The sequence below is a fragment of the Astatotilapia calliptera genome, chromosome 6, assembly GCF_964374335.1.
Source record: "Astatotilapia calliptera chromosome 6, fAstCal68.1, whole genome shotgun sequence".
Classification (NCBI taxonomy): Eukaryota; Metazoa; Chordata; class Actinopteri; order Cichliformes; family Cichlidae; genus Astatotilapia; species Astatotilapia calliptera.
The window spans coordinates 5,969,845-5,984,974 of NC_137427.1; the positions used below are offsets into that span (position 1 = coordinate 5,969,845).

Below are 15,130 nucleotides of genomic sequence, written 5' to 3' on the forward strand. Positions count from 1 at the left end.
AAAAAAAAATTTACACAAAAATGTATTTGATTTCATTTGAAATTCACAATTCTAAAAATTTGCTTGTTTTAGCATTTGGCTAAAACAAAAGTCGATCCTGATTATAACTCCAGATGCGGTTAAGTCATCTGAGGTCGACCATATGTTGATATATCTGAGTTTGTCATATTTTCTTCCTCATATTATTTCAACCATATGCTCTGTCTCTCTTTCTGCCCGTCTCTCTCTCTTTGATGATGGGGGTATTTCTATTCTGTGGGGGCTGTGAGCTCAGCGAGTTTGTTTCTGTGTCTATAATCCCCTCTCTCTGGGCGCCAGCATATAAAAGCGACGAGGGGCCCCGCGCACTCTCACACAGACCACCAGTCTCAGGCCTGAGTCTACTCCTTTACGCACACACAGCCACAGGTAAGACAGTGGACAAACATACAGAACAGAACAGAAAGACAGAAACTTTTCACTAACCCAGAGGACAAGCTAGGAAGCTAATTATAACTGAAGTCAAATGTTGGCAAAAATGTGATTTTTCTTTTGTACGCAGCCAGCAGCTGTCAGTAAATGCACTTGGGCATATTCAGAAAAAAGCACTGGAGTTTAGAAACTAATGTTTACATTTTAAATTCCAATGGGGATCTGGGAATCAAGCTGGTTTCACAAATGCAGCATTGAAAGTGCAACATTTCAGATTCAGAGCCAAGAAAAGCTTCAACCTACTAAAATCTGCTTTTGATGAGTGTTTTTTTTAGCTTTTGTTCTGAAGTAGATCTTAGTTGTGTAAAGGTTTTTGGGACATTTTCTGATTGGTTCTTTTAATGCCGATTACTTTAACACACATGTGCCAGCTTTGTAAATGCAGCATGCTTAGAAACTGTACAGAAATGACTCAGGATGTATGAATCTTTGAACCTTCTGAGCTGAGGGCATTCATTTTTTCTAACAGGAAGGTAAAAATAACGAATGTATAAAGAAAAGAGTCTGTAAAGAACGACCCTCATTTTTGCTATTTTTGGTCATTCCTAATTCAACTTCAATCAGGATCAGATGAACATGTGAAAGCTAAAGGTCTTGTTTACTGAATAACAAATCATTAGACCCTATTCTTAAGTAAAGATTTTTTTACAACCTCTTAGTGTGACAGTAAAAGTCAAACTAGAGCTATAACAGCTTCTTTTTTTATCCCAGTCGTCATGTCTGCTGGAGGAGAGAAATCCAAGTCTGCTTCCCAGACTGATGGGAAAGCAGCTCAGACCAAGACGTCTGAGATGGGCTTAACATCTTACAAGGTACAGTATACACACACACACACACACACACACACACACACACACACACACGTAAAACAGATGATTAAACATCACAAATACAGCATACAGTATTTTTCACACAGTGGGAAGCAGCTGGCCTCACACCACTGTAACAGTTTACCTTGTGAGCGGACGTCTGTTAGCGCGACCTGCTGGTTCTTATAGCTCTTTGAGGGGGTGGCTGACAACTATAACTGACAGAAAAAACCCCCAGTGTGTTAAATCACTGTGGAGGTAGCTGTCATAAAAACATTGGCACTTCATCTTTATCTCCCCGTGTCACACTTCCTGCTTCATATATCTTCCCTTGAATCTGAACCTACCTCAGTGACCTCCACTCCTATTTTCTTTGCTCCCCACTGCAATCGTTCAGATGTGGGTTTACGACCAGGAGAATTTCCAGGGCCGCTGTATTGAGATCAACGCCGAGTGCATGAACGTGTGTGACTTGGGCATGGACAAGGTGCGCTCCCTGCGTGTCGACTGTGGGCCGTAAGTATTCCGATTGCGTGCTATGAGACGTATACACCCACATGTACTAGTGTGGTACCCAGCAGCACCCACACTCCTCTAAGAGAAGAGCAGGTGATTTAACAGCTACACTCCACCATTATGTGACATTTCCCCACTTTGCATTTGGCATTATGCTGATGCTTTTATCCCGAGTGATTTTGCAGAGAGTACAGCAATGCAGAGAACTTTGGCTGCTAACATAATAAAGCACACAAAGCACAAGTGATGGAAGTATGTCAGTTAATAAAAGAAAATATAAGCAAGGAGATAAGGAGTAGTGCAACAAGGGACACATTTAAAAATCAAAGCAGCAGAGGCCAAGATCCTATAAGATTTTTACAAGCTGCACACTCCTCAAGAGGAGTCAGCTCATTCATTTGAGTCTAATCAGTGAGCTGACTCTTCTTGAGGGACGTTCAATGATCACTCTCCTTCCTCTCCTTTTCCCCGTCCTCAGCTTCGTGGGTTTTGAGCAGATGAACTTCTGTGGAGAAATGTTCATCTTGGAGAAGGGCGAGTACCCCCGCTGGGACTCTTGGAGCAACTGCCAGAAGAATGACTACCTGCTGTCCTTCAGGCCTGTCCGCATGGTGAGTCCTATGTTCCAGCCACTCAACTGGTGGAAGTTTGCTCTACTTTTATTTGCCTTCTTTACATCCTTATTCTCTTTTCCTCCTTCCTCATGCCCGCCACCTCGCAGGATCCCGAGAAGCACAAGATATGCCTGTATGAGGTTGGAGAATTCAAGGGCCGCAAGATGGAAATCATGGATGATGACGTTCCCAGCCTGTTTTCCTATGGTTTCACTGACAGGGTGGGCAGCATCATGGTCAGCTGTGGAACGTGAGTAGTTTGTGAAATTACAACATCTTATTGCATTTTTCCAAAGAGTTAAATGAGTAGAATAATACCACTCTGTAGTGTGCTAAATATGAGGCTAAAGCCAACATCCAGCTAGCTTAACTTTGCATAAAGACTGGAAACAGGGCTTAAGCTAACCTGGATCTTTTTTGAAAGTAATAGTCAGCTTAACAGCACATGCAAAGCTCACAAATTAACTTGCTATATGCTATGTGATTCCAACAAAACCATGAAACATTGGTATAAAACAAGAGTTTGTAGTTGTGGGCCTGATTTGGGTGCAACAGCTTCAACAAGCTTGCTGTCAACGAGGTAACAAGCTAGCAAAGCACCCCATAAAACTCAGCTTTCATGAAGTTTTTACACTTCCTATTCTTTTAGAATTCAATAAACAATGTATAACATCTTAATTGGCGAACCTTAACAGTCTGGGGGTGTTTTTTGCAAGTGTGAAAGACCAAGACTTGAACTGTTTCAAGCCCCAAATATGAGTGCTATCAGCCTTGTGAAACAGAAATCTAGAAGACCTGCTTTTTCTTTAAGGCTGACTGTGAAGCTGTAACTCTGCTACCTTTTCCAGCCTTCTGGTTGATAAATCATGCATTTTTCAGCAGCACTGACCACAAACACCACACTCTGCTTTTGCAACAGCTGCGTCAAAAAAAGTCCAGCTCCTTTTACCATTTCTACATCGGTGGCGTCATTCTTAAACTGACAGAAACAGCACTCTGTCTGGTAATGTGCTCAGGAATAGAGGCTTTTTCATCAGCAGCTACATGAGGGTGTCACGAACGTCAGCAGCTCCATGTCTCTGTCTGCGCTCCCAGAGGCGTGGCAGCCAGCGTACACTGTTGTTTTATCTGCTGTGATTACTTTATTTGGACTGCTACCCGCAGTCTCCAAACAGGCAGCTGGAAGGCAGACGAGTCTGTGCTTTAACACCTAGAAGCATGATAAACAGATCGATGACATCATTTGTTCGATGTTTACTCTCTCTAAATTATTAGCATGTGTCCTTCTAGCATCTTTCATCATGTTTCTCACTTGTCTGCTGTTTCTGTTTCACCTCATGCTTTTTTGCTGCCTCACATTTTCTCTGCTGAACAGTTGCTGTCCAACCTTGTAATCCCTCTCTATTATTCCCTATCCTTGCCTCTCTTCTCCCTTTTTCTCTCCTCAGTTGGGTGGGTTACCAGTTCCCCGGCTACCGTGGCAGCCAGTTTCTGCTGGAGAAGGGTGATTACAGGCATTTCAATGAGTTTGGTGCCCGCTGCCCCCAGATGCAGTCCATTAGGCGCATTCGTGACATGCAGTGGCACCCACACGGCTGCTACACCATGTCCTCCAAGTGAAACCCACCGAGGGCGAGGAAGAGAGGGACTGGAGGAGAGGCGGAGACCGAAGGCGGGCACAGAGATGGAGGTGGAGGAGGAAGAGCAAAGAAGGAGAGGAGGAGGGAGAGGGTGTAATAATGTTTCCCCTGTCCTTAAATCTCTTGACGGTTTGAGTGCAGGATGGGGGGAGTACATTAGGTTGTTATTTATAGTTGTGATTTAGCGGCCAATGAAAAGTTATTCAAAGTTTAGGAGGAGATAATTACGATAACCACAGAGACTGCTTCTCATAATAAATGCTCTCTCCATTTTTGTTCTTCCTCTCTCGCTGTCTCCATCTGTCAGCCTCTGGCTCCCCACTCTCCTCTCTCTCCTCCCCTCCCTCCCTCTCTCCCCTCACATATATTATTCCACATCTCACCAACGTCAGCGCTCGCTCGACCTGTCAGAGCCTGACTGAAGGGGTACCAGCGTAGATTTCTGTTTGTTTGTGTGAACGGGGCACTGAGACAGAAGAAAACAACCACAGAGACAAATGGCGGTGACTGCTCTTTGCTCAGATCCTGCTACCACACCAGCCTTAAACCCCAATAAATCATCTCACTACCTGCTTTACTTGGAATGACATTTTATTCAACAGACTTTTATATATATTTAGCAAATGCACAAAAAAACTGAACCCAGCATGAGACCCTGTTATATTTAGTAAAAACAGATCCTCAAATTAAAGCTGCTACAATCAATATTTTTTCGCCGTCTACAGAGGGAGCAACACCCCACAGCAGAATCAGCTGAGTCAGTCATTGTCTACAACTCTGTGGAGCCTTAAAGCACTCTCATGGCTATCATGGAACTATTTATCATAGCTGATGAACACTGTGCTGGATTCAATGGCTAAAGAGCCACAAAAGAACAACAGGGAGACTCAATAAGTATCAGCTAACTTGTAATACATTAGAGTGTTTCCAAAATAAGTCCTGTGCATTTGCATTTGCCACTCGTGTGTATAACAAGGGAACTCAGCGTGTAATAAGCACACCAAGTTAATTTTATTTGGTTTAAACACAGCTTTACTGTTGCTATTGTGACTCGTTTCTCTTAGCCTCGAGTGGCCCAAGGGATGTACGCATGCCAATTAAAGCTGGTTTTCAGAAATAGTTAGTCCAGGGAGTCTAACTAATTTTAGTCCATGAGCCTAATAATATCATAATACAGCCTATTATGAAAACGTCCACATTTAATTGACTGCACATTTAAATATACTGCCTGAGATTTCTTCAGAACAATCTGACTCATCTTAAAATGGATCCGTCATGTCCATCAACATGTTTTTACTCTTTGACTCTGCTAGAGTAGCTCTATATCACTCACAGTTCAAAATAATCACTATTCTGTTCACATGTGCACTGGTGCAGCCTCTCGGTTCTTCTGTGCCTGAAAGCAGCTCATCTATTTCTTTAAGAAAAGTTGGTTCTGACTTGTTGTCCTTTGTAAACAAAAAGTTTGAAGAACAAGTTGGTGGAAGTTCTGTGATCAAAGTCAGAGATGTGAACCCGGGATATTATCATTTTAAGGAAATCTGCTCCATCGTATAAGGAAAGAAGAGGAAAAACAGTCCACCGTGATTTTCAGCACACTAAGTCTAAATAAATTGTCATTCTCTTTCTTCACTTTCTACACATCATCCAGCATGGCCAGATGGACTCTTGAGTGATTCAGTTCTTCCATCTATATTTGACATAACTGCTGGTCCAGCACACCTAAATCTTTGAATAACCTTTACAGAGGTTATTGGAATCAGATGTACAGAGATTTTAGCTTCATTACCACTTTGTTTCAGAAACCTTTGTGATGCCAGTATGAAATGTTGGCAATTGACGGAGTTTAATTTGTTGTCATTTGAAACCTGAGGTATATTTTTGTCACATGGCTAAAGGAAAAAGAGCCAAGTTTGGAATCGGGAGGGATGCAGGATTTAACAAAAATCAAGCTATTTAATTAGACTGCTTTATATACTCACACACTGCGGGCTAATGGGGATTAGACAACTGGGAGGAAATGAGATCAGGTGTACACAATCCACATAAAAGACAACTAGATAACTAGTTGTAAGACAAACTTCAAAAAATGGTGGTTGCTGCATTTGTACATCACATACAACCTGATCTCAGATCTCCAGAAGTGTTTGATCATGCAGCTGAGAGGGAAAATAACAAAACAGGAAAATAAACTTTAGATCTGAGTTGGCAAGAGAGGGTTATCAACGTATCAATATTAAAGAATCCCTTCATATTTTAAGAGCTAAAAAACTTGGTTGCGGATCAGAAACACGGTTCTGTGCTTCTTTTTGATTTTTAGCTTTCACTGTGCAGAGTGGTGCATCTGCACAGTTTGACAGATGAAAGCTGTTTTCAGATTAATTTGCTGGAAGTAGAAAGTTTTTCGGAGCTCCCCTATAATAAGACAAGTATATGCGAGCAGGAGTCATTCAAGGGATTGGAAGTCGATCCTGCCCCAGTTACCAACTTTCTGAAGTGTAACGTGGATAGTTGAACCTGTGCTGCTCTCTCCATGACGTAAGAAACATTCGCAAATATATTTAAAACAGATACATTTGCGTATTCATAACATCATTGAGAGAGGACCGAACATTAAAAAAATCCTCTTCTAACTTATTTAAAACAATGTTCATGCACGCTGTAAAGTTCAACAGCTCACTTGTGTGACTTGCAAACTAGAATGTTAAACATATTTAGTATCTTGGACTTAATAAATGTTAAATGGGGCGGTCGTGGCTCAAGAGTTGGGAGGTCGCCTTGTAATCGGAAGGTTGCCGGTTCGAGCCCCGGCTTGGACAGTCTCGGTCGTTGTGTCCTTGGGCAAGACACTTCACCCGTTGCCTACTGGTGGTGGTCAGAGGGCCCGGTGGCGCCAGTGTCTGGCAGCCTCACCTCTGTCAGTGCGCCCCAGGGTGGCTGTGGCTACAATGTAGCTTGCCATCACCAGTGTATGAATGTGTGCGTGAATGGGTGGATGACTTTGGGGTCCTTAGGGACTAGTAAAGCGCTATATAAATACAGGCCATTTACCATTTAAAAGCTATTCGTTAAAATTCCCCACAGACTCACCTTTTTAAAATCCTGAACTAGAAAACTAGAAAAACAGGTGACATTACAGCACATGAGACTTAAACGATACACTGCCAGCACCCGACCACTGCAAACCACAGGAGGAAACGAATGCCCTGTGTCCATCTTCCCATGGATCAGAGCTATTTTGGCATCACGGGGGAGACATTCACAAAACTGGGTGAGACTTTAATGCTGTGGCTGATGGCTCTGTTATTAAACACCACACCAAAGAGTCTGCCTTTCTCAGAAAATCAACTTTTCTTGATTCCATAAACTCCAAGTAACTCAAAGAATACAGCATCCCAATAAATCTGTTACTTTAGAGAACATCTAGAGGCAATTTACAGTTTCTATCCCCAGTCCACCCACTGTGTATTCACCCGGCATAATGCCTGCTCCAAAGATGCAGATTTAATTTGTACTGATGGAAAGCAATTTGGACCAATTTGTTATTCTATAAAAGAAAATCAAAATCTGTGCCACCGCAGCACTCTGTTTACAGCAGCACTTTAGGTCTTTCTCACCAAAGAGATCATTAATGGCCAGCTGTGCCAACGTCAGCACCAAAGACAGATATGACTGCATTTTAGCACATCCTTTTCCATATGTGATAAATTATGCAATGCTTTCTTCTTCCCCTCAAGCTTATGAAATATTCATGATACCAAACTCCATCATTCATGATGTAATCTGCACACGATATCGATGCTTTGCGGTTTATCAAGGGAATCATCAATGACATCAATTTTATAGAAGAGGGCTTTTGTATTGCTGAGTGTTTGAAATCATGCAAATATAATAAGGCAGCTTTCAGTATACAGCGTTAGGCTATTATTCAATCACTATTAACCCAGAAATGATAGATATCGTACAGAAATATCTCCCTCCATTAGTTTTCACCACATCCAGCCCATTGATCATTGTTCTACTTTCTATTAGACACCAAAATTTGATTATTGACACTAATGACACAATCTAAAAGGACAATAGCTAATATAGCACAATGGAATTTTGAAGTAATTTGAAGCTTATTTATAGTATTGGGGTTCTTTTTCTCTCCTTCAGCACTACCTTGTTGAAAAGAGAGACAGTTTCCATTCACCTTTCTTTGCAGTCAAAATAATGCTGTCTAGTTGTATGATCATAAAACATGCAAGAAGTCCTTAAAGTTCAAACACCTGCACATTCTGATGAAATCCAGCGTGATGCACCTGCAATCCTACTCTTTGAGGCCTTCAGTTTTCACTTATGGTTGATTAAGTGTCAGACAATCGTCTGGCTGGGGCGTCGTGTCTTGTATGTTTGATTTGTCTATTATTAAACATATACAAGGATTTTTTGTTGTGCAAATGCTTATGTGTCTGCTTTCTTTAAAACTGCAAATGTGAATTTTAGGTTAAGCGCCCAAGTCAGGTTCAGTGTTTCATTCCCAGGTGACTATATCAGTTGTTGTGCAGGGCTGCATATGCTTTGCAGCGCTGCACAATGAGTCAGTGTTTGCTGTTTCATATCATTCATAACATGGCTTTCATTTCAAAAGTGAGGGCTGAACCAACAATGATAGGATGCAGTCAAAGAGTGGACAGGAATGCCCTCTTTAGCAGGCCCACGAAATCACTGTCGAAATATGTCTGAGCTAAGCCAACTGGCAACCTCCGGGGTTCAAAAATAAAGGCAGAGCAGAAGTGCCAAAGGCTGGAGTTCCTCTAAAGACCACTTGAAAAGTGAATCAGTCCCCATAGATTATTATGTTAAACAGGATTAAAAGCAGGTTTACACACGTTGTTTCTTCCTCGTAACAGCTGGCAGGTGAGTGCATTTGTTCTCATGTATGTGGATGGCAGTAAAGCTTAAAGTGTGGGACAGGGCTGCTTTGATTTTTGGTGCCTCCCAAATATCAGCCTGGCCATGAAGACTGGATGACAAGGCAGATGTGCAAGACGAAAGTTTCAGTAGGTTTATCTTTGAGACACACAGTACAAACTAATCTGAGCAAAGTTTAACTAATTTGTAGTTTAAATTTTGATCATTTGATCAAAGTTTGATCATCATCAGACTTGTCTCGTGTTCTATCATTGAAAAGTTTTTAAAGTTGATTATGTGCATCTCTGAATTCCTGCAGTTAACAAGTGGAGATTATGTTTCGGAATTTCAGGAGCGGGACTATGCCTCCAAACACGCTCCTTCCGGCTGTCATCTATATAGGTTCCCCCAGTTCTGCAAGTCGATCTTTCTCGTTTATGTGCCTGAAAGTCGTCAGAGGGATATGTTTCTGTTCATCTTCAAAGGTCTCGTGGCAAAGATGCCTTTTTACATCACCTCTGTGCTAGGCTGGTGCTCCAGGCCATATCAGACTCAATGTACTGACTGGCAATCACTGCAAGTGTGGACTGAGCTTGGAAAAACTGCTTCCTTTTCTTTATGCTTCATCTGTTAGAACCTCTTTTAAAAGCACCCTAATTTATGTTTGTCATTACAAACCATTTAGCTTATTTCGTCACACTTTCAGCTTTATTAATCTTGTATGTTTAATAATTATATCCTTTTTTCATATTTGCATTTTTATTTGTACTTATTTGGCCATGAAATGTTTTTTGTTTACTGACTAATCACTTTAGGTAATCATTTTTGCTGAAATGATCTGGAGCACTGATTAAAATATCATATACATAAACAGTGTGTGTTTATTGGAGAGGGATTTAGAGTAACTCTGAATGAAGTATTAAGACACGTTCAGTCCCTGAACTTAAATTAGAATCCCTGAGGTTAAATTTTAAAGGGTTGTGGGTTGCAGACGCTCGTTAATAATTCATACATTTTTGCATTTCAAATGTCATCACTGACTGATTCTGGGTCAGAGTTGGAAGAATTTACTCATTTCTGAGTTTTTCATCCTAGTTGCAACAACAAAGCCTTCTGAAGTGGGAGCTGCTGTTATTCATTCTTGCTAGATTCAAAACATAAAGAGACGAAACAAGGTCACAATATCAAAGACAGTGAAACTAAAACTAACGACACAGTAAGTCGTTTTCTGAAAGATGACTGAGATTGTTTATATTTTAAAGAATGAGTCCTTAAATGCTCTCCATATTTCAGACATTTTCAGTATTATTAATGAATTTACTAGAAGAATATTTGCAATATTTGCAATAATTAAAATGTAAAACGGCTGCAACTGCTAACTAAAAAAACAACTGTTAGTGGGTAGACTCATACCCTGGCCTTAGTGGCCTTAATTGAATATATTAATTTGTAAAACCAGAGTTTTTAATGTTTTGGATTTTTTTTCAGGGATTTGACTCACAGCTACACATCAGTTCTCAATTAAAATGTTTTCTAAAATACTGAAAGTCACATCTTAGCGAAGACACTAACAATAACATCATGTTTTCTTTTTTTAAATAACACTCAAAGTTTTTCCTTTTTCATACATAGGCCCACCAAGGTTGTCATTTTTTCCACTTCTTTTTCTCGGAACTGCAGAGTGGCTGTAAATACATATTTTGACATCATTTTCAATGTGCAAAGCTTTCTGTGAGAGATCAAAATAACTCTGCAGCACTTCGGCTTCCTGGCATCTGCCTTAAAACATAATCTTTATTATTAAGAAACGGGAAATGTTAAAAATAAGAATGGTTTGCATTTATATAGTGCTTTTCACCCAAAGTGCTTTACAATTCCACTATTCATTCACTCTCACATTCACACACTGGTGATGGCAAGCTACAGTTGTAGCGCAGACTGACAGAAGCGAGGCTGCCATATCGCGCCATCGGCCCCTCTGGCCATCACCAGTAGGCGGTAGGTGAAGTGTCTTGCCCAAGGACACAATGACCGAGACTGTCTGAGCCAGGGCTCGAACCGGCAACCTTCCGGTTATAAGACGAACTGCAAACTCTTGAGCCACAATCGTTAAGTCTGTACAACAACATGCTTCAGTGTACCAGTTTATTTGAAATACATTTAAATATGCAATTCTTAACACATTAATCACATTAATCAAGGACAACTAACTTTTAAACCAACTTTAGAAATGAAATATACAAAAACAATAACTAAGTTCATATAAAGCTTCAAAGAAATTGATCCTTGCTATCCAGAATTAATGCTTTTGAGATAATTTTTTATCTTATACCCTCTTTTTATCCTTAATACAAAGGCATAAAGTATAAATTTTTTTTTAAAATGCAGCCAATGCATTAAAAAAAAGTTTGAAAAGCTGAATAAGTTTAATGAGTGGACAATCTGGACTGTACAGGAACTATGGGTGAAGAAATTCATAGCCCAAATCTTTCTTTTTAGAAAGATGGACTGAATTTTATGTGTCAATATTATCAAACACATTTTTAAAAAAAGCTTTCTAACTTTTATAAACCAGATTTTATGGCAGCCACAAGATTCTCCTTTCATAATCTGATATGTGTAAGGTTATTATATGTATCAGATATGATATTTCAACATATTAACTAAAAGAAAACCTACCAATGGGCAAAACTGATCCATGTGTAGTCAACACAACACAACACAAAACTGCTTTAGGCATGATGTTAAGAAGTCATTGTGTTGCCTAGCAACCACCTGACAACATACTAATTGTAAACAATGCTATAGCATGTGCATGCTCTAGAGAAATAAAGCTCACAAATCAAAATACAAAGACAAACATTGCAACAGAGAAGGAAAATTGCTCCAGTAAAGTCCCCAGTTTTTACTCCCTGGGAAACAACATGACTTAACAAGTTTAATCGATTATAAAATATTTTAGCTCACCACTGGGTGATTCCAAATAAATAGTGCTCTTCTATCATTCTGCCTTTCAGACTCTTATTAGTGCAACCTGCCTTCTCCCCAGCTCTGCCTCACCCTGGTCATTCAAAGCCTGATTCAAGCCTCCATTTTCATCTTCACCACCATTAGCAAGACTCCAAAGGGTCCTGTCCTAATTTCTATAACTGCTGGGACTCCTGCTATGTTGGTTCATTAGAGTCTGATCACCAAATAGATGATTGATCATATTCTGTATGACAATAAAATATGTTCAGTTCTTCCAAATGACCTTTCCTTACGTTAGGGACAGATACCTTTATGTGAAAATACTACTCACTGACATGGTCGACTCTGCCAAGCCCTGCCCACCTGGTAGTTGATGCTTTCCTTTTTGCCTTAAGTGCCTGATTAAAAAACTAATTGCTTTGTTACTCCATTAGTAGCACCTAAAGCTGCTTTACTTTCCCTGAATTTAATATAATGCAGATTAAAAAGCAATTACAAATAAGGACCTCTGGGGCATGAATAACAAAGAGACATCAGGATGTCTTTTCCTTATCTGTCTTCACTCATCCCTTAGCCCCACAAATGGATTAAGCTGTCAAGTGAAAGTGGTCATCTATTTGATTAGTCAATCCACGGTGTTGGCTATGAGCACATTCACGTTTACCAGTTGATTGCAAGTACTTATATCTTCTAAACCTTTAGTCTATCAAAACTGTAGACCTTATTACTAACCACACACTAAGGTTTGAGGGATCTTCTAACATGGTTTCCCCCTGAGAACTAATCCATTAGTAAGCAGTGATTCTGTACATGTCATCTTGAACCTAACATTCTGTGGAGCAGGTTAGGTTGGACATTTACTAATGCTGCAAATGCAGGTTTGCTTGTTAAAAGAAACATTGAGAAAAATTTATGTTTATAGTCATTTTTGGAACTAGTTATTCTAAAATATACATTTACCATTATTACATTTGTTTTTATAAAGTTCTCTCCTGAAGCGGCCATCAGGAATTATTATATCATATGTTATTATATGAATGCATATTGTGCAATCAATGGAGAATTCTCAGAATGAATGAATGTAGCACAAAGTCATCACCACACTAACATGTAGGTGGAAAAAGCAACAAAAATAGCAAAAGCAATGGGAAGAAGTTTTCCAGCTGACTGAAAGTGAATATATCTCCACGTAAAGACACATCCAATGAGCTCAATAAATAAGCTCTCTTTGAGTCGTTTTGGTTTAATGTTGAGAAAAATTGTTTTTCCTGGGAACATGAAAGACTGGAGACAAGTGTGAATCCTCATCTGATGGATGAGTTTTTTCTTGCAGTGGCTAAATGGCTTCATAGAGTTATTTTAATAAGTGATGATGCACTTTCCTCATATTTTTAACATTCACTCAAACTTCTATGTAAAAAAGAGTCATACCCATTTTTACCAGAACACATTTCCTTGCAGACCCATTCCAGAAATAAACACTCTTGTTTTAGCTCAGCCGTCCTCAAGCATTCAAAATGGAGGGAAAGGCACACTTCACCTGTCACACTGGCACCCAGTTTAGTTCATTCTATAAATACACTGAGAAAAGACACCTACAAGGTGCTGTGAGCATTCCTCACTATGCAGTTAAATATGGATCGGAGGAGTATTGACGTCAGACTGACACGCACGCACTCACATGCACAGACACACAAGTTAACACACACATGTGGGCCTTCACGTGTGAGTAGACCAGAGCGCAAGCTGGACCTCACACACACAAACATGCACGCACACACTCTAACACACTCTCACACTTTCGCTTCCTCTCTCTGTCTTACACACACACACACACACACACACACACACACACACACACACACACACACACACACACACACACACACACACACATGAGGCTACTCTTATTTCTAGCCCTGCTTCTGATGTCACTCTGTGAATTGGGACTGTCTCAGCAGCGGATTATGGGAAGGCTTATGAGAGCTTAATGACTCCTTGAGGTACAATGCTGCTAAATAATGGGAAGAGTGAAAGAGAGCAAAGGATTAACATGCACACACAGATACACTCATGTTCAGCAAATCTTTCCCACAATCCGTTTGTAAAGCTCCACTTTTACTCCGTATTGGGATTTAATGTTGACTGCCTGGCTGGCTGCTTGCACAGGTAGTCCTTCACAAATTTCCCACGTGTGGTACTAATAAAGGTTATCTTATCTTATCTTATCACTCGCATCAGTAAGCATTGGCAAATTCATTATGAGCTAAAGACACGCAAAAGGTTTGGTGTGACGGAAGAGGATGCTAGGCATAGGGTGAGATGGAGGCTGATGATCCACTGCTGCAACCCTCTAAAAGGGGAGCAGCCAAAACACGAAGAAGAAAAAGAATTAAGAAGAAGGAATAAATCATTAGAAGCTGATGTAGAATATAAGATGTGTGCTCACCAGTGTTGCGACTAACGCGTTACTTAATAACGCATTAGTCCCAACACTGGTGCTCACACTTTGATAGCCAAGAATGTTCCTCATCACATTTCTTCTATAAGAATAGGGTCACGTAGGTATCGACCTTAAAGTGCATATAATAACATAAGCTACAAAATGAATCCGTGCAACCAAAAGATAGTATAAAGTATAAATAAATACACCTACTCTCAAGACCTTATATAAACAAATTCATGCCCATGACCTCAGGAGGTGGAACATCTCGCCCTGTAAGAGTCGTTCCTTTGGTCTCATGGAGAATAACTACATGTATAACTTCTCATCTGCTTAAACCTGAATGGGACTGTGGTGTGAATAGGATGACTCATGCTAAAAGGAATGCAAGGAGCTGAGCAATCTACATTGTTCAAACCTCATAGGGCAACAGATCTCAGAATAGCAGAGCTTTCTGGTTGCTTTGGGTAATTTCTTCTGCATAAAATGTTAGCAAATGTATATGCAATATGCCAGTAACTTTCAAACCTGACACCTGACATGCCACCTTTCCTATTTGCAGTGTTTTGACTTAGCTTTACACCTGAATGTGTTCCCACTCTGCTAACCTTTCCTCATTTGCTTTATTAGACAATTTCACACAATCCAAAAAAACTCTGGTGCTGCTTTTGGTTTGGATCAGTGTTTTGCCAAGTTTCTCTCCAAAGGGAGGATTGGTGTCCAATTGCATCTTTAGTTTGCTTGGCACCAGGTTAGCATTCAGCAACGTCT

General features: G+C 40.2%; 1 protein-coding gene across 1 annotated transcript; it reads left to right on the top strand.

Moving 5' to 3' along the window:
- Positions 1-220: 220 nt before the first annotated feature.
- crybb1l2 (crystallin, beta B1, like 2) lies at positions 221-4,627 on the top strand. Its single transcript, XM_026169894.2, has 6 exons — positions 221-408; positions 1,183-1,283; positions 1,678-1,796; positions 2,275-2,407; positions 2,518-2,660; positions 3,859-4,627. The coding sequence occupies exons 1-6, from the start codon at positions 234-236 to the stop codon at positions 4,028-4,030; spliced, it is 843 nt and encodes a 280-aa protein (XP_026025679.2). The 5' UTR covers positions 221-233; the 3' UTR covers positions 4,031-4,627.
- The last annotated feature ends 10,503 nt before the right edge of the window (positions 4,628-15,130 follow it).

Coding starts and splice junctions, on each gene's coding strand:
- crybb1l2 (XM_026169894.2), top strand. CDS start 234: ATGATGGGGGTATTTCTATTCTGTGGGGGCTGTGAGCTCAGCGAGTTT. Junction 409..1,182: donor TTACGCACACACAGCCACAG/GTAAGACAGTGG, acceptor TTTTTATCCCAG/TCGTCATGTCTGCTGGAGGA. Junction 1,284..1,677: donor TGGGCTTAACATCTTACAAG/GTACAGTATACA, acceptor GCAATCGTTCAG/ATGTGGGTTTACGACCAGGA.